Source organism: Salvelinus alpinus, chromosome 38 (genome assembly GCF_045679555.1).
Source record: "Salvelinus alpinus chromosome 38, SLU_Salpinus.1, whole genome shotgun sequence".
Taxonomy (NCBI): Eukaryota; Metazoa; Chordata; class Actinopteri; order Salmoniformes; family Salmonidae; genus Salvelinus; species Salvelinus alpinus.
The window spans coordinates 8,844,521-8,864,471 of record NC_092123.1 but is presented as its reverse complement, the minus strand read 5'-3'; the positions used below and the strand labels follow the sequence as shown (position 1 = coordinate 8,864,471).

Below are 19,951 nucleotides of genomic sequence, written 5' to 3'. Positions count from 1 at the left end.
GGATAGGGGACATAGAGAGTCAAGGGATGCAGAAAGGGAGGAGAGGAGGGTTGAGGAGTCAGAATCAGGAGATAGGTTGGAGAAGGTTTGAGCAGAGGGAAGAGATGATAGGATGGAAGAGGAGAGAGTAGCGGGGGAGAGAGAGCGAAGGTTGGGACGGCGCGATACCATCCGAGTAGGGGCAGTGTGGGAAGTGTTGGATGAGAGCGAGAGGGAAAAGGATACAAGGTAGTGGTCGGAGACTTGGAGGGGAGTTGCAATGAGATTAGTGGAAGAACAGCATCTAGTAAAGATGAGGTCAAGCGTATTGCCTGCCTTGTGAGTAGGGGGGGGGAGGTGAGAGGGTGAGGTCAAAAGAGGAGAGGAGTGGAAAGAAGGAGGCAGAGAGGAATGAGTCAAAGGTAGACGTGGGGAGGTTAAAGTCACCCAGAACTGTGAGAGGTGAGCCATCCTCAGGAAAGGAACTTATCAAGGCGTCAAGCTCATTGATGAACTCTCCAAGGGAACCTGGAGGGCGATAAATGATAAGGATGTTAAGCTTGAAAGGGCTGGTAACTGTGACAGCATGGAATTCAAAGGAGGCGATAGACAGATGGGTCAGGGGAGAAAGAGAGAATGTCCACTTGGGAGAGATGAGGATCCCAGTGCCACCACCCCGCTGACCAGAAGCTCTCTGGGTGTGCGAGAACACGTGGGCAGACGAGGAGAGAGCAGTAGGAGTAGCAGTGTTATCTGTGGTAATCCATGTTTCCGTCAGTGCCAAGAAGTCGAGGGACTGGAGGGAAGCATAGGCTGAGATGAACTCTGCCTTGTTGGCCGCAGATCGGTAGTTCCAGAGGCTGCCGGAGACCTGGAACTCCACGTGGGTCGTGCGCGCTGGGAACACCAGGTTAGAGTGGCAGCGGCCACGCGGTGTGAAGCGTTTGTATGGTCTGTGCAGAGAGGAGAGAAGAGGGATAGACAGACACATAGTTGACAGGCTACAGAAGAGGCTACGCTAATGCAAAGGAGATTGGAATGACAAGTGGACTACACGTCTCGAATGTTCAGCAAGTTAAGCTTACGTTGCAAAAAATCTTATTGACTAAAATGATACAGTACTGCTGGCTGGTGAAGTAGGCTAGCTAGCAGTGTTGACTAATTTAGAAGGACGAAAATAGCTGGCTAGCTAACGTCGATAATTACTCTAAACTACACAATTATCTTTGATACAAAGACGGCTATGTAGCTAGCTAAGAACAAATTGCTAAGATCAAACAAATCAAACCGTTGTACTGTAATGAAATGAAATGAAATGAATGAAATGTAATACTACCTGTGGAGCGAAGCGAAATGCGACTACTCGCTCCAACCCGGAAACCCGAGAACCTGCTTCTGCAGACCTGCTCTGACCCCCAGGTTTCCCCTTTGACACACAGTATGTGATTCTTTCTGCAGACCTGCTCTGACCTCCAGTTGCATCTCTTCTTTCTCTGCCTCAGAATCCAAGCAAGTGTTACAGATGAGACAATCCTCTGTCCGGTGTTCACTTTTCAATCCTCATAGGACGGTGCACAATTGGCCCAACGCTGTCCGGCGTAGGAGAGGGTTTGGCCAGTGGGGATTTCCTTGGCTCACCGTGCTCTGGCGTCTTCTTGTGACAAGGCCGGTTGCCTGCAAGCTGACTCCGGTCGTCAGTCAAACGGTGTTTCCTCCGACACATTGGTGCAACTGATATCTGGATTAAGTGAGCAGTGTGATAAGAAGTAGGCAGACAGGTGGGTCATGTTTCGCAGGATGCGTATCCCAACCTTCGCCTCTCCCGAGCCCGTTGAGGAGTTGCAGAAATGACCCAAGGGACCTAATTTTGGGTGGAAACAGGGTAAAACAATACGCTTGCGGCCATACCACCCTGAACACGCCTGTTCAGGATCGGGCCTGGTTAGTACTGTGACAGGAGACCCCCTGGAAATACCAGGTGCAGTAACAAAAAAAATACATTTAAATAATAAAAAAAGGTAACTGGTGATTTAATTAGGTGATGATTGTGGAAAATAATTAGGACCATTTGGTATGCTGGCATAGTTACATGCTCCAAATCAGTCTGGAAGTTACTTCTATTCTGAGAGCATTGAAAATTGGTGCGCTTGGTGAGAATTTGGTGAATAAAGCTTACCATATGTTCCCGGTCGATACAGCTTGTGCATTTATTATGACAAAAATTATTTAATCTATTTTAGAATAAAGCTGTAAATTAACAAAATGTGGAAAAGTCAAGGGGTCTGAATACTTTCCGAATGCACCGTATATAGTGTATTTTAGATTAATTCTGACTATTTTGAGGAATTGTTTCTGGTTATGTTGTTGCTACTCAAGAGGGACAAAGAATAACTTTTATTTTGTCCACATAATTTCTTGATTCTTTATTTTGTATAGTTCATGTATATTCACAATAAGTCTCAATTATGAATCAATCATAATGTTTAAATATCAATCTATATATATATATATATACAGTTGAAGTCAGAAGTTTGCATACACCTTAGCCAAATACATTTAAACTCAGTTTTTCACAATTCCTGACATTTAATCCTAGTACAAATTGCCTGTCTTAGGTGAATTTTAGGTGAATTTTGAATTTTGGCCCATTCCTCCAGACAGAGCTGGTGTAACTGAGTCAGGTTTTCTATAGGATTTTCAATAGGATTGAGGTCAGGGCTTTGTGATGGCCACTCCAATACCTTGACTTTGTTGTCATTGAGCCATTTTGCCACAACTTTGGAAGTATGCTTGGGGTCATTGTCCATTTGGAAGACCCATTTGAGACCAAGTGCACCAGTCCCTCCTGCAGCAAGCACCACAACATGGTTGGGATGGTGTTCTTCGGCTTGCAAGCGTCCCCCTTTTTCATCAGAACATAATGATGGTCATTATGGCCAAACAGTTCTATTTTTGTTTCATCAGACCAGAGGACATTTCTCCAGAAAGTACAATCTTTGTCCCCATGTGCAGTTGCAAACCGTAGTCTGGCTTTTTTATGCCGGTTTTGGAGCAGTGGCTTCTTCCTTGCTGAGCGGCCTTTCAGGTTATGTTGATATAGGACTTGTTTTACTGTGGATATAGATACTTTTATACCTGTTTCCTCCAGCATCTTCACAAGGTCCTTTGCGGTTGTTCTGGGATTGATTTGCACTTTTCACACCAAAGTATATTCATCTCTAGGAGACAGAACGCATCTCCTTCCTGAGCGGAATGACGGCTGCGTGGTCCCATGGTGTTCATACTTGCGTACTATTGTTTGTACAGATGAACGTGGTACCTTCAGGCATTTGGAAATTGCTCCCAAGGATGAACCAGACTTGTGGGGGTCTACATTTTTTGTAGACCCCCACAAATCTGGGCTGATTTCTTTTGATTTTCCCATTATGTCAAGCAAAGAGGCACTCAGTTTGAAGGTAGGCCTTGAAATACATCCACAGGTACAACTCCAATTGACTCAAATTATGTCAATTAGCCTATCAGAAGCTTCTAAAGCCATGACATCATTTTCCGGAATTTTCCAAGCTGTTTAAAGGTACAGTCAACTTAGTGTATGTAAACTTCTGACCCACTGGAATTGTGATACTGTGACTTATAAGTGAAATAATCTGTCTGCTAACATTCTTTGGAAAAATTTCCTAACCGACTTGCCAAAACTACAGTTTGTTAACAAGAAATGTGTGGATTGGTTGTAAAACGAGTTTTAATGAATCCAGCCTAAGTGTATGTAAACTTCCGACTTCAACTGTATATACATATATATATAAATTGGTGCTATATACTGTATATATATATATATATATATATACAGTATATAGCACCAATTTATACAGGCAGCTTAAGTGATTCAAATCCAATCCTTCATTCTGAACAGCCAAAAAGCACATGGAATTGGATATTTCAAGACACATTGGATATTTCAAGACACCTTCATAGGTGGTTTGAAATCAGATACATATCTGATTCCTAATCAGATTTGAATCTGATGTATCTGCCCTCAAGTGTTTTTTTTATTGTTATTTGGAATATCTTGTTGCTTTCTAGTTCTGTTGACAGTTTGAAAAGTACATGTGGTAGCTATCTAGCTAGTTTATTGTTTACAAACACATTAGTGAATGTGCTAGAAAGTTAAACAGCTACCTAGCTAGCTAGTTGACTGTTGTGGCTAGCCAAAAAGGACTTGTTTTGAAAGTTGGATCATTTAATCCTTTGAGGCTTGAAATGTGTTCTTACTCTATGATGTTGAACATTCAAAGTAACTTGGAAACGTCCGTGGCAGCCATTGTTGTCACCTTAGCTTACTACATAACTTCTGAGTGATAGGAAGCGCAAGCTCCACCACCAATCAGCTTACACCATTGTTCACACACCCGTATTTTCTAAAACAACTATTGTAGACAAGTCAGCAAATAACTGCTGTCTGAACACATACAAATCCGATTTGGTTACTTGTAACTTGCTGTTTGGACAGTCAGTATTCCAAAACTGATTTGAAAAACAAAACGGATTTGAGCATTAAGGCCTGCAGTGTGAACAAGGCTAAAGAGTCCTCAATCAACCTTAGTGTAAAACCTGAACGGCATCTTTGATCGTTTGAATGATTCATCATGTGCTATGACACTGCAATCACATTACCATATTCATGATACTGAGGACTATTTTTAGGACTAGTCTACTTCTTTCAAGGAAACGTCTTTCGCGTGACTTTGTTAAGCAGAATGATGCCGTAATTGCAGGAAACTATGATACACGTTTCATAAACAGCTATGGCTGTTGTACAAAGCCTACAAAGTGTACAGCATTTTACAACTTAACCTCGAAGGTTGCCATATGTCTTACTTGTTCTGTGAAACCCTTAAAACACAACAACAACAACAAAACCGTTTGCAGGTGTTGCAGAAAAGAGATTTATAAAAAGCCTCACTGTGAACTCTTTCATCTCCCAGTGGAAATGATCAACTACAGTATTCGGCTCTGCCCACTTTTCCCTGTTTCTCCTCTGATGAATACAAAAGCAGTTGAATAAATACTGCATTCACAGAAAAGAGTTAAGAATAGGAATGTACAAAGACAGAATAAACCGGCATTTTATAAAAAGACATAGAATAAACTGCCAACTTAAAGAGTCAGCTCTACAGATAGAGCACTTAATGGATCCTGTCGTGTAGAGAAGTGAGCCGAAGGAAAATATCTACATCTATTTTGTGCAGGCATGACAAGTAGACGACGACAAGTACAGAAGTTTGTTTACTGCTTTATGCTGTATCGTTAGAGCAGAAGACGTTGTTGCAAATACATCCAGATTGACCAATTATCTGTGAATAATGGTCCAATAAGCCATATTGTAACTTCTGTAAAGGGATGAGGATGCATTGTGTTTAAGTTACTCCTTAAGTCTATGGGCCCTAAACAGTCTCTAAAAAGAGCATACTGTACAAACACTGTGGTTGGATACAAAAGTGCATTAGCTCCACTCAGCTCCTCATCTTGGGTCGTTTCTGTTGGCATGAGTGGCTTATTTATGGTCTGAGGATGACAATAGCAGCTGGGACATTAGCTACTAATCATAAGAGATCAGTGAGTGAGTTAAGAGGTTTTACTCAAGAGTACCGCCATGCACTCCCAATGAGAGGCAAAGCGGGAGAGATGCAACGCACGTTTCCAAGGAAACATGAGACATTACATTGCACTGGGAATATCTCATCACCCTAATGTTAGTACAGATAGTTGTGATGTGTTTTTTTATTTAAAAAAAAAGTTGTTCAAGTTTTACAAAATGTACATCAATGTAAGTGCAAAGATTTGACCAGACCACCCTCCTTCCCTCCACACAACACATCCACCCAAACCCCCTAGTCCCTTCCCTTCCCTACATCTCCGCCCTACCCCTTCCACCCACATCAATTCCTTCACTCTCAACCACCTGCCCCCAACCCTCTCCCAACCACCCACCATGATCACCCCATATAGCCAACCCACCCCACGCCCTCCCTCATTTCGGTCCTAGAAAACAAAAATTCTACAGAGATATCACAACAAATATACAATCAAGAATACAGTGGGGGAAAAAATATACAAACAACTCAATACAGATTCCAAATACAAAAACAGAAATAAAGAAATGATCAGTAAACCTTAGACAAACGTGCTTGGACTGGATAGTATTATATTGATGACTGTACCTATTATGTAATGACTACTGGTAATACCTACTGGGAAACCTTAAAGCATCTCATCAGAGGGGAGCCTCTGCAAGCCATTAAAGTATGATATAAATGGTTGCCATTTTCTAACAAATGTATCATTGGAACCCCTAAGGGAATAATTAATTTTCTCAAGTTTTAGGAGGAACATTACATCGTTGATCCATTGGGAAGTAGAGGAGGGCTGAGCAGACTTCTACTGGAGAAGAATTCTACGTCGAGTTAATACGGATGTAAAAGCAACAACATCGGCATGTTTGGGGTCCAAGGAGAACAAGTCTTATGCAATACCAAAAACAGCTATCAAGGGACATGGCTGCAGGTTCATTTCAAGCACCTCAGATTTCCTTCTAACCCCCCCCCCCCCCCTTAAAAGAGTTAGATGCACTATTGTAAAGTGGTTGTTCCACTGGATATCATAAGGTGAATGCACCAATTTGTAAGTCGCTCTGGATAAGAGCGTCTGCTAAATGACTTAAATGTAAATGTAAAATAAAGTTATAAAAATAGAATCCCAGTAATCTTGTAGTTTGGAGCATTGAGTGCACATGTGACTAAGGTCACATGGTGAGACATGCCATCTATCACACTCATCATTTACATTTGGATATATTTCAGACAATCTGGATTTGGAAAAATGCACTCTATGTAAAACGTTAAATTGTTTGGAACCACCAAGACTCTATCAATCGCCTCATCCCGCCACTCCTGTGTAAATTCAACACCCATTTCCCGTTGACAAGCAGATTTAGTTTTGTTGGTGGAGTGTTTGTCCAATGACAAAGTACGCAGATATATCTGAGAAATGATTGCTTTCTATCGAGGTAATAGAGTCAATATGCCATCCCAGGGTTGGCAAGGGGGTGGAGCAGGGAAGCAAGAAAATTGGAAGGAGACACAATGCCTAATTGGAAGGTAATGGAAAAAGTGAGATGGAGGCAAAGAGTATTTAGAGGCCAGGTTGGGAAAACTAGAAAGAATACTAGAAAAGTCTTGGAAGGACATAATACCTTTCCTTGTCCAGTGAGAGAGAGCATTATCTATTAGGGAAGCGGGGAATAAGTGATTCTTGTCAATAGGACCCATAGTAGATGCAGAGGAGAATTTAAAATGCCATCAAAACTGGTACCAAATCTTAAGTGTGGAAAGCACTACAGGATTGTGAGTATAGCGAGAGGGGTATGTTGGGAGAGAAGAGCAGAGTAAAGCAGGAAGAGAAGCAGAAATACAAGAATGTGCCTCTAGGTGGCACCATGGGGTATCTGGAGCATGTAACCAGAATGGCAATTTCTGAAAGTTGGCTGCCCAGTAACAGTATACAAAATTGGGTAGTGTCAGCCCTCCACTAAACTTGCATCTCTGAAGTAAAGATCTACTGACTGGTTACCTTTCCTCCCCAGATAAATGTGGTAACAGCCTGATTGATTGACTTAAAAAAAAAAACTTGGTAAAAACAACGGGATAGATTGAAATAGATAAAGGAGTTTGGGTGAACTGTTCATTTTTACAGCATTAATCCTCCCTATAAGTGATACCCCATCTCTGAAAATCAGTTTTCATTTGCGCAAGAAGGGGAGCAAAGTTTGCAGAAAAAAAGAGCATGTAATGAACGAGTTACGTTCACTCCAAGGTATTTGAAACCAGAGCGGCTAAGCTGAAAGGGCAAGTCTGTCTGCTGGAGCTGTTGCGCTTCTGGATTGACTGGGAAGCACTCACTTTTCTGGAGATTCAGCTTGTAACCGGAGAAGGAGCCAAAGTTCTCCAGAATAGAAAGGATAGAAGGTAAACAGGTTACAGGGTTGTTTACATAGAGTATCAAATCATCTGCATATAATGATAACCTATGTTCAACTCCTTCCCGTGCTACACCCTGGAAAGAGGAGGATGCCCGTAAAGCTACTGAAAAGGGCTCAATGGCGATGGCAAATAATAAAGGGGACAGTGGGCAGCCTTGGCGTGTCCCACGGCAAAATAATCAGAATGGGTGTCATTGGTACAGGCACTGGCCTGGGGAGAGGTATACAAGAGACGGATTCATGAGCAAAAATCTGTCCCCAAATCCAAATTTTTTAAGAACAGCAAATAGGTACTCCCATTCAGTTCTGTCGAATACCTTCTCTGCGTCTAGGGAGATTACCACCTCAGGGGAGTTGGAGAATTGTTTAGAATAAATAATGTTAAACAGCATCCGAATGTTAAAACATGAATATCTGCCCTTTATAAAGCCGGTTTGTTCCTGTGTTATGAGTCTTGGTAAAGCTACTTCCAGACGCCTCGCTATCACCTTCGCCAGCACCTTTACATCCACATTAAGGAGACTTAGTGTCACAGTTCCAAAAGTGGTGATGAAGGAGTCAGGCGCAGAGAGCAGGGTAGTGAGAAGCGAGTGGATTTAATATTCCAAAAGATACAGCGAGACGGCTACGCCACACATACAAGGGCGCGTCAAGTAACAGTCCAAAACAAACAGGACAAAATCTACTCGGAACAGACACCACAAGAAATAACGACACCACAAACAGAAAAACAAGTCCGCACAAAGTCGGCGGGCCAACTGGGTTTAAATAGCCCACAATGAACCTAAACACAAAACAGGTGCAACAAATCAGACAAAACTAAATGAAACAGAAAAGGGGATCGGTGGCAGCTAGTAGGCCGGAGACGACGACCGCCGAGCGCCGCCCGAACGGGAAGAGGCACCATCTTCGGCGGGATTCGTGACACTTAGGGGCCTAATTGAAGAACAGGAAGTGGGGTCTTTCCCCTTCTTAAGGAGAAGCATGTGTTAGGGTAGGTGGCAATGAGCCACATTCAAGTGATTCATTATACATAGATAAAAGTAAAGGGGCTAACTTGGTATAGCATTTCTTAATAACTCAGTTGGAAACCCATCAGGCCTTTGAGCTTTGCTGCTCTGCATTGACTTGATAGACTGAATAACTTCTTCAAGGCTGAGAGGGAAATCAAGGTCATCTGCAGTTTCAGCCTCAACTGTGGGAGTCTCCAGTTCACCCAAAAATGTAGCCATATTGGCAGTATCTGATGGAAATTCAGACGTATACAGGGAGGAATAGAAAGATTTGAAGGTGTCATTGATCCCCGTAGGGTCAGAAATCAAGCTATGAGAGGAATCTTTAATTTGGGGAATCAGACAGGTAGCAGCTCTGCATTTTAATTGGTGTGTGAGCAGACGACTTGCCCAGTCGCCATGTTCATAGTAGGTTCCACTAGCAATAGTAACCGTTCTGCGTCTGTAGTGGACAAGGGATTGAATTCAGATTGTAAATTCAAGCTTTATTCCAAGATAAAAACTTTATAGGATTAGAACTACCTATTCCCATATTACTATTATTCGCGTTGTTCAATATCTAAAATATTGAAATGAAAAAGGTGTGAAAACAGACCAAGCATTTGCAAAGATAACAGAGAAAACTGATGAAAAAAACAAAGATAAAAACCAAACAAAACCAAACACTAAAAAATACAAAAATAGGACCAAAAAAGGTCACTCCCCCTCCACTCCCACCCAAACCCAAAGTCTCCTTCCCCAGCTTCGGTGCATATAAACAGAAAACCTTCCTATCCTAACGCGGAGAGGCTCCATAGCACCAGTAGTGAAATACATTTGAAAAGGCATTCACAAAATGGTAAAGTAGGTCAACAGATCAACCAAAACAAAGACCCCATAACAGTGAAACGGAACTGTCCTGTCACAGGGAGTCTTCAATCAGTGCAACACGTACAATGTGTCTTAAGGATGGCCAAATAAGTGTCCCACAGTTTGTTACCCTGTTACAAAAAAGAAAAGGGGCCTAGTGTCTGTACATGTACGAATGATCAATAGGGCGTAATAAAGTGGTTAAAAGTCCTTCAGTAAGAGGCTAGGAAAAAAAATGTAATTTCCGAGACCAGAAACGTATGGAGGTTCTGAAGATCTCCGGGGAGTATGACCGCATGAGGCTCTGCTCCTCAGGTCGTGTGACGTTTGAATCAAAAAGTTAACTCACGGCCTCCCGGGTGGCGCAGTAGTCTAGGGTACTGCATCGCAGCGCCAGCTGCGCCACCAGAGACTCTGGGTTCGTGCCCAGGCTCTGTCGCAGCCGGCCGCGACCGGGAGGTCCGTGGGGCGACGCACAATTGGCCTAGCGTCGTCCGGGTTAGGGAGGGTTTGGCCGGTAGGGATATCCTTGTCTCATCGCGCACCAGCGACTCCTGTGGCGGGCCGGGCGCAGTGCGCGCTAACCAAGGGAGCCAGGTGCACGGTGTTTCCTCCGACACATTGGTGCGGCTGGGCATCCGGGTTGGAGGCGCGCTGTGTTAAGAAGCAGTGCGGCTTGGTTGGGTTGTGTTTCGGAGGACGCATGGCTTTCGACCTTCGTCTCTCCCGAGCCCGTACGGGAGTTGTAGCGATGAGACAAGATAGTAATTACTAGCAAATGGATACCACGGAAATTGGGGAGAAAAAGGGGGTATAATAAAAAATAAAAAAATAAAAAACATTTAAAATTTAAAAAAAGTTACCTCACAAACTCACCAATCAAATATGATATGTAAGAAAGTAGAATGCAAAGTACAAATTTGGCAAAATGAACTAATGCGTAAGAGCCTAGTCCACGAGCTTCTTGTCCATTCACATGCTAAACCGGAAGCCATAGTGGTGTGTTGGCATTCTATCTAAAATATACAAAACATCTTGACTAGTTTAGATTTACAGATTATGTTCTGTAAAAAATTTAGAAATTAATCTTAAGTGAAAATATAGTGAAAAGTTAAGTAACGCTAGGCATTATTTGCCTCTCTGATTCCCGGTAATGTAGTTTGGCTGTGAAACAGGCCATTAAACAAGACACCTGACAGTGCTCCGCTGCCATGGCGCTGTGGTAAATTTACAGCCGCATAACTCACACAGTGAATCCTCAAGGTGATTCCGCCATCGTCGTGCTCCACTAACCAGAGACCAGACACAGGACCCGACACAGGTGTTTGCTATGGGAATCAGTAAACAAGATTTAGAGCTGTCAGATCTGCCTGGGGTTGATGGGGCTGCTGTGGGGCTGAGGTCTAGGACGCTGGCCCCCTGAGGTGATCCATCTCACCACTAGGAGAGGGTCACTATAAACCTATGTACCTTTTTTTCATGTATTTTTTTAGTTCACCTTTATTTAACCAGGTAGGCTAGTTAAGAACAAGTTCTCATTTACAACTGTGACCTGGCCAAGATAAAGCACAGCAGTTCGACACATACAACAACACAGAGTTACACATGGAATAAACAAAAAAGAAAAGTCTATATACAGTGAGTGCAAATGAGATAAGGGAGGTAAGGCAATAAATAGGCCATGGTGGTGAAGAAATGGTAGATGTGGAGAAGATTGGAATGGTAGATGTGCAGAAGACACTGGAATGGTAGATGTGCAGAAGACACTGGAATGGTAGATGTGCAGAAGATGAATGTGCAAGTAGAGATACTGGCTGTGCAAAGGAGCAAGATAAATACATAAATACAGTATGGGGATGAGGTAGTTGGACGGGCTGTTTACAGATGGGCTTTACAACAACACTCTGAGCAAAAGCTCCCCAGTCTACACAAGCCTCCATACAATTCCTCACAGCAGTGGAGCCCTTACCCACATCCATGTCCATCCATGTGGGGGACCATCATCATCTCTGTGGGGAGTACAGACGATGGGAATTGGGGGACAGCCATATTACTCATACACCACCAGAACAGCCATATTACTTTTCATAGAAGGAAAAGTCATTATGAGTTTTGGTCGACTCCCTAGTGGTGGTGAGGTCCCCCACATGGTGAGGCATCATGGGAGAATGAAGAGGCTGTTTGTAATCAGTGGGAGATGGGATGGAGCTGGCCTGGAAATGTTTCAGTACAGAAAGGTGAGACTTGTATCAAAGTGAATGCATATAAATTCAAGTGAAGTTCACTGACAGTAATTGATTTATAAACACTGTGTGTGATGACTCTAGCGTTCTTGCCTGCTTGACATAAATAGATATAACTCTGCTTCACACTCCCAAGGTTAGCCACTGACAGGTTTATGAGGAAATAAACGCTTTTGAATTATATTTTGGGTATTGAAGTCATTGCAATTTGTGGCAGTGGCACATGTTGTGCAAGAATATAAATCACTTAAATTTTACCACCAATTTGTGAAACAATAAATACAAGGTAGGTGTAGAGAGATGCTGACAGAACAGCAGGAAGCCCCTGGTGTGTCCCAAATGGCACCCTATTCCCTATATAGTGCACTACTTTTGACCAGGGCTCTGGTCAAAATTAGTGCAATACAGTATACAGTATACCATATAGGGTATATGGTGCCATTTGGGATGTAGCCTTGGACAGCTCTCTGACTGATGCATGTGATTATGAGCAGTTATTGCTGTTGGAGGAAGTAATTAATTACATACAATGGACCTTACATTTCTACTTAACTGATTTCCTGTTGACAGCAACCTTGAAGTGGCGTCTAATTCGTAGAAATGTATCAACATAAGCAGCTTTTAAACAGCAATTCACTTTTTGAAATCGCTGTGAAATAAATCATGCACACCAAATGATAAACAGCTAACAAAGAGATCGGAATAATTTATTTTAAAAGGGTTTCTATGCCCTCTTTCGGGGGGTTCAAATCTTTCACACCTCGTCCCCTTCTGCTGGCAGTAAGAAAGGAAATGACATTTCAACTTAGAAACTTCAAGTCTGAAAGCCCAGAGACATTAGTGACGTATTAACATGACATACCACCTGTTATTGCTATTTCCATGGCAATGTCAACCACCTACACACAACAATGTTTTTTTAACTTTGTCTTCCAGAACTCCAGCCAAAGTGCCAAGAGTTGTTGTGTCAGTACGGCTGTGTCATAATGAGAAACATGACGTTCTGCTTCTGTGCAGACGGCTTTGAGGTGGAACAGGATGGTCGAGCCTGCAGAGGTAAGGACCGACAGCCAACAATTCATCTAAATCAAAGGGATGAGTGGCGGATATTAACAAACTGATGACAAAAAAAGAATGGTAACGCTTTTATGTTCGACAACACAGTAAGTCATATTTGGATCATTCTGGAATAACTGATAAATGGACACACATATATTGTACTCTGTATGTGTGAAGGTGACACTTTTGAGATGTCTTTTTGGGGCCATATTAAACCAGGTTTATGTACCGGAAAGTATTCAGACCCCTTCCCTTTTTCCACATTTTGTTACGTTACAGCCTTATTAAAAAACGGATTAAATGTAAAAAAAATCCTCATCAATCTACACACAATACCGCATGACAAAGCGAAAACAGGTTTTAGAAAAAAACAAACAGAAATACCTTATTTACATAAGAATTCAGACCCTTTTCTATGAGACTCGAAATTGAGCTCAGGTGCATCCTGGTTCCATTAATCATCCTTGAGATGTTTCTACAACTAGATTTGAGTCCATCTGTGGTAAATTCAATTGATTGGAAATTATTTGGAAAGGCACAAACCTGTCTGTATAAGGTCCCACAGTTGACAGTGTATGTCAGAGCAAAAACCAAACCATGAGGTCAAAGGAATTGTCCGTAGTGCTCCGAGACAGGATTGTGTCGAGGCACAGATCTGGGGAACGGTACCAAAAACACTTCTACAGCATTGAAGGTCCCCAAGAAGACAGTGGCCTCGGGCATTTCTTAAATGGAAACAGTTTGGAACCACCAAGACTCTTCCTCTTACATTTCTAAAATCCTGTTTTTGCTTTGTCATTATGGAGTATTGTGTGTAGTAGATTAATGAGGAAAAACAATTCAATCCATTTTAGAAGAAGGCTGTAACGTAACAAAATGTGGAAAAAGTCAAGGGGTCTGAATACTTTCCGAATGCACTGTATTTAGGTCATGTTTAACTGCACTTAGTTTGTAACAATTTCTTGCCCTCTCACTGTAGATCACGACGACTGCACAGTATATGATACATGTAGCCAGACCTGTATGAACACCTTTGGATCATATATATGTAGCTGTACAGATGGATACATCCTACAACCCAACAGAAGGTCCTGCAAAGCCAAGATCGGTAGGATGAATTATGTATCGTGGCTTTAGTATGCAGCATGTCTTTGATGGAGAGCTTTTACCTCTAGAATGTGTTGTTTCATGAAGTAAACCAAGGGTTTCCATCGAATCAATATGAATTGAACTTTATATTGGAGACTCATCTGCTGAACATGTATAGCCGACCTGTAACACGACCTGAGCTATTTCATGTCTACATGTCTTTGCTGTGATGATTCAATCAGGTAACTTTACAATTGTTGCAGATAATACAAGAGGGGTGTTAAAGGGAGACTTCAGGATTTTGACAATGAAACCCTTGATCTACTTCCCCAGAGTTAGATGAACTCATGGATACCGTTTGTATGTCTCTACATCCATATGAATGGAGTTAGAGGTAGTTTCGTGAGCCAATGCTAACTAGTGTTAGCGGAATGACTGGAAATCTATGGCATCTGATAGCATGCTAGCACTTACAATAGACTTCCAGGCATTGCGCTAATGCTAGTTTGCAATTGTGTTATTGTTAGTTAGTTACTTATTTCAAACTGCACGCAGAGACATTAAAAATGGTATCCACGAGTTCATCTGACTGGGGAAGAAGATAAAGGGCTTCATTGCCAAAATCCTGAAGTGTCCCTTTAAGACATAACCATTAAAGGAAAGGATTTAGCAAGAGAGGGAACCCTGATTTATGACTAGCATTACTTCCATTACTCAAGTACCGTGTGAGCTAAACTTTCCTTTGACTGGTAAATCACACTCTTCATGGGTGAATAGAAGTCCAGGCCACGCACACTCACACTCACGCTCACACACACACACACACACACACACACCTCCTTACATTTCCCATGCTTTCAGCACCCATATGTCTCCTAGGTCAATAACAGTTGTAAAACACCCGGTGACAATCCTTTGTTTACTTTCCTGCTGGATATACAGTAGTGGGCTATCCCTTAGAAAGAGATCTACAGTAGTGGGCTATCCCTTAGAAAGATATCTACAGTAGTGGGGTATCCCTTAGAAAGAGATCTACAGTAGTGGGCTATCCCTTAGAAAGAGATCTACAGTAGTTGGCTATCCCTTAGAAAGAGATCTACAGTAGTGGGCTATCCATTAGAAAGAGATCTACAGTAGTGGGCTATCCCTTAGAAAGAGATCTACAGTAGTGGGCTATCCCTTAGAAAGAGATCTACAGTAGTTGGCTTTCCCCTTTGAAGTAGTCCATAAATAATGGAACCTAAACAGTGACTGGACATTAGCAGTAATTGTGAAAGTGGCAGTAAATTCAATGTCCCAAACCAGTTGAATAGTGGAATACTACCATTTTAACATGCTACTTGCACTGTAATGGTCAAAGCTACATAGACACCTGTAAAAGCTTGTCTATATCAACTTGTTATAGAGAATTAATCAGAGATTTTTGGAAACAAATTAATGTTTGCCTGATGGGTCATTAGCAGCAAACAAGTGCTTATTATAGCCTCATTCAGATGCTCTGTTTGGAAGTTTCTGTTGTTGGATTGTATGCCATAAGTATCCTTTAAGAATGTATGGATGGATACTAATTTCAGTCTCTCTCTCTCTCGCTCAGATCCTGGGGACAGACCACCTGTATTGCTGATTGCGAGTACAGAACACATCACAGTCACACACCTCAATGGGTCGTCTATACCCAACCTAAAGCCCTTGGATACTAATCAGACGATTCACACGTTGGATTTCTATTACAAGGAGGAATCATTATGTTGGATCTCATTTACAAACTCCAACGGTCAGCTTTGGTGTGCCACCATGACAAAGTTAAAAGGCTTTTCACAGATGCGAAGAGTAAGGATAGGAGAGAATCTAGAGAGTAAGTTTCGTTCCAACTTATGTAGAAATATCTATCATAAGGGTTTGGATGTTGCTGCTCTAACAAAAAAGTTTGCTCTAGTCACCATGTACTTTTTTCCATTTGGTTGTAGATGTGGAACATTTTGCCATTGACTGGCTCACAAGAAACATTTACTTTGTGGATAGAGTAAGTGAAAGAATATATGTCTGCAATGAACAAGACGACGCATGTGTCATAATAGTCGGTCTCGATCTTCAAAACCCTGGTGGAATTGCTCTGGACTCATTGGTGGGGTAAGTTGAGAAATTGTAAGGTCTTTCTGTCTAAATATGCCTCAGCTTGCCATCAGCTGTTGTATCGGCACCAACACATATGTTTCTGTTTGATTTAAGGTTCATTGTAGTGGAACCATATGATATATTTTCATTTTCTAAAAGCAGCAACAGACACCATTTTCACATTCTACAGATTTTTTTATATATTTTTTTAAACTTTAAATCTGACTGACTCAGCTCACAGCATTTGACAACTCAATTTGAGCAGACCTGTATTTGTATGTGATGCAGAGCTGTACCAGTTGTCAAAACTGAGTGCCGCCTCCGGCTGATAAAGAAACTATGAGTGCGTCCCAAATGGCACTCTGTTCTCTATATAGTGCACTACTTTTGACCAGAGCCCTATGGGCCTCAGTAAAAAAAATGTGCACTGTATAGGGAATATGATGCTGTTTGAGAGAGTCTATTTTAAGGCTTAGACTTCCAAACCTGTGGTATTCCTGACTTGGATTTAAGTGGCTCCTGCACCTTAGCAGTCAGTTGCTGTTAGGAGATTGTGTTATCTTCCTGTGCCACTCATTGCACTCACACGCAAACAATGCTGCTTTGACAACATCAGTGAGAGGGGTAATATCCCAGGACCAATGTGTTCAATTATTAATGCGATATCATCGGCAATACATTAGTTTTCCCTTCAGGGGAAAATGACTCCCTTCTACTCCTATGATATCTGTCAGATGACAAAGGGAATGTAGACGGGTGCTATCTAAGAGTTTCATGTATTTTCAATGGATTTCACTTAGTTAACTTAAAATGTTTTGGTGTTCCGCTAAAATGGAGTTGGATTGTAGAAATGAATGGAAAGCGTATAGCGATATTGTCTCAGTCTGATATGATCGGATACATTTGTTTTGCATCAAATGAGTCATTTTAGGTTTGATCTTATCAAAAACAAGTGAAGGGTGAAGGTGAACTCTACATGCAGTCATACTTCTGTTCTGAGGCTCATTGTTGAAAAGAGCCTTGATGCTGAAATAAGTCATTGGCGTGTTGCATTTGGTTGACTGCACCTAGAATAGCTTTCTGATTGGTGGCATTGATTTATTTAATTACAAAACACTACTTAACTGTTCGAATGAGCTTTCAAATATGGTTGAATGAAAACCATCAATTTGCAGCACAACATTGCTGTGTGATAAATTCTGTATGTGACTGGCGTGTGAAATAGGAATTACAAGGAGGAACCGTTTCTATTGGGATTCCACAATTGATTTCTCCGCAACACCTTTTCCCTACTGTTTATGGGACAGTGCACATTATTCAAATGTTTCAGGTTCAACATGATAATGTTCAATTATCGGCGTTAGCGACAAAGCTAATTTCCATCCGTAGTCCAAACTGTAGGCCTACTGTACATTGATTCTCAATTGTGGTTTGATTCTATAAAAACTGTTTTATACCCTGGGATTCATTCTTGCTTTTCAGGAAAATGTTCTTTACGGATTTGGGAAGTACAGCCAAGTTGGAACAGTGCAATATGGATGGAACCAACAGGACCAGGATAGTGGAGAACAGAATAGAGAAGCCCACTGCTGTTACTCTAGACCTGGTTAGAAAGCTGGTCTACTGGGCAGATGCTGCCCTGGACTCTATCGAAGTGGTGGATTACAATGGGAGAAACCGGCACACAGTTATCCATGAAAGCTCTGTAAGTACAGCGTGTGACAGCTGCTATCCTATGATCTTCCCATTTCCAATGTTCAATCATTCTTTGTTTCAGAGAAACCATATACTGTTTTATCAAAGGGCATGCCAGTTGGTCTCCCTTTAGTGGTCATTTGTGAGGATTCAATAAGATAGTCCAAATGAGATAAGCTTTTGTTAAGTAGTGGAGTAGATACTCTGCTGAGTGTGGACATTCTTTGACCCTTCCTTTTTACATAGAGACAGTGGTTACGTCCCAAATGGCATCCTATTCTGGTCAAAAGTGGTGCTCTACAGAGAGAGGGAATAGGGTTGAAAGAGACGCAACCAATGCTACTGTACAATCCTGCTGCTGCTGTATCCCCTTGCCACAGCCTTTTCCAATGGATTAGAATGGAGTGGAGGAGCAGGCCCAGCTAGCACATTTGGTTTCCAATTGGTTCTGGGAACGAAGGCATAAGTGAAAATGTTTCCTCTTCTGGGAACACACATTTTTAGGTTGCAGGAAGGTTCTGAGAATGTTTTATTATGGTTTTCTAAATGATAGGTTATTTGAAGGTAATTAAATCATGTTCTGAGAACATGTTTCAATAAGACTTTTAATAACACTGCTAGCTTAGTTTGGGTTAACTGTTTTGAACTCCAAGCACAGATAGGACATGCAAACACGTCTTTTTTTATTGTGGCACGGCATCAGTGACATTCAAACCTTCTGTTTTCTATCCATGGAATTATTCCACTGTGAAACCAGGATGGAGCTAGTGTAGCATGCCATGTTTTATTTAACTCATACGAAGCTGTTCATTTTAGTCAAATCAAACAGACCCCATTTCAAAGGAAACAATCACTTATTAGGATCAGGTGTGGCCAATTAAAACAGCTGAACACGCTTAACAAGATAGAGGACAGAGAGTTTTGTTGACGCTGAGAACCGAATGTATATGTTGAATAACATACTCAGAACGTTCTTTGAATATTACTAATGTTTTCTTGGGGTTTTCATGGAAAGTTTTCTTAATGTTCTGAGAACATGACTTTAAATAGAGCCACGAGGAAACCTGTAGAAAACATTATGCTGAAGTACTGAAATTCCACAGAGAAACTTCACATTTTCTTCACATTCTCTGAACAATTTGAGAACATTACTACACTGCTCAAAAAAATAAAGGGAACACTTAACTTCTTGAGGATAGGGTGCAGAGTTTTCACTTAGGGAAAAATAGCGTGCGCAATTTCAACTTCGTGCTACTCATCCCCAGAATATAAGATATGCATATTATTAGTAGATTTGGATAGAAAACACTCTGAAGTTTCTAAAACTGTTTGAATCATATCTGTAAGTATAACAGAACTTATATAGCAGTCAAAACCCTGAGGACTAACTTTTCAGTTCATATGCACATTTGTGGCCTGCTGGAGGTCATTTTGCAGGGCTCTGGCAGTGCTGCACAAAGGCGGAGGTAGCGGTCCTGCTGCTGGGTTGTTGCCCTCCTACGGCCTCCTCCACGTCTCCTGATGTACTGGCCTGTCTCCTGGTAGCGCCTCCATGCTCTGGACACTACGCTGACAGACACAGCAAACCTTCTTGCCACAGCTCGCATTGATGTGCCATCCTGGATGAGCTGCACTACCTGAGCCACTTGTGTCGGTTGTAGACTCCGTCTCATGCTACCACTAGAGTGAAAGCACCGCCAGCATTCAAAAGTGACCAAAACATCAGCCAGGAAGCATAGGAACTGAGAAGTGGTCTGTGGTCACCACCTGCAGAATCACTCCTTTATTGGGGGTGTCTTGCTAATTGCCATAATTTCCACCTTTTGTCTATTCCATTTGCACAACAGCATGTGAAATTTATTGTCAATCAG

General features: G+C 41.8%; 1 protein-coding gene across 1 annotated transcript in view; it reads left to right on the top strand.

Moving 5' to 3' along the window:
* LOC139566155 (low-density lipoprotein receptor-related protein 1B-like) overlaps positions 1-19,951 on the top strand; it is a 207,199-nt gene that overhangs the window by 48,516 nt on the left and 138,732 nt on the right. The window contains exons 3-7 of the mRNA XM_071387119.1: positions 13,059-13,178; positions 14,161-14,289; positions 15,865-16,125; positions 16,238-16,400; positions 17,868-18,090. Coding sequence (XP_071243220.1) covers positions 13,059-13,178; positions 14,161-14,289; positions 15,865-16,125; positions 16,238-16,400; positions 17,868-18,090 — 896 coding nt within the window. The remainder of the gene's footprint in view (positions 1-13,058; positions 13,179-14,160; positions 14,290-15,864; positions 16,126-16,237; positions 16,401-17,867; positions 18,091-19,951) is intronic.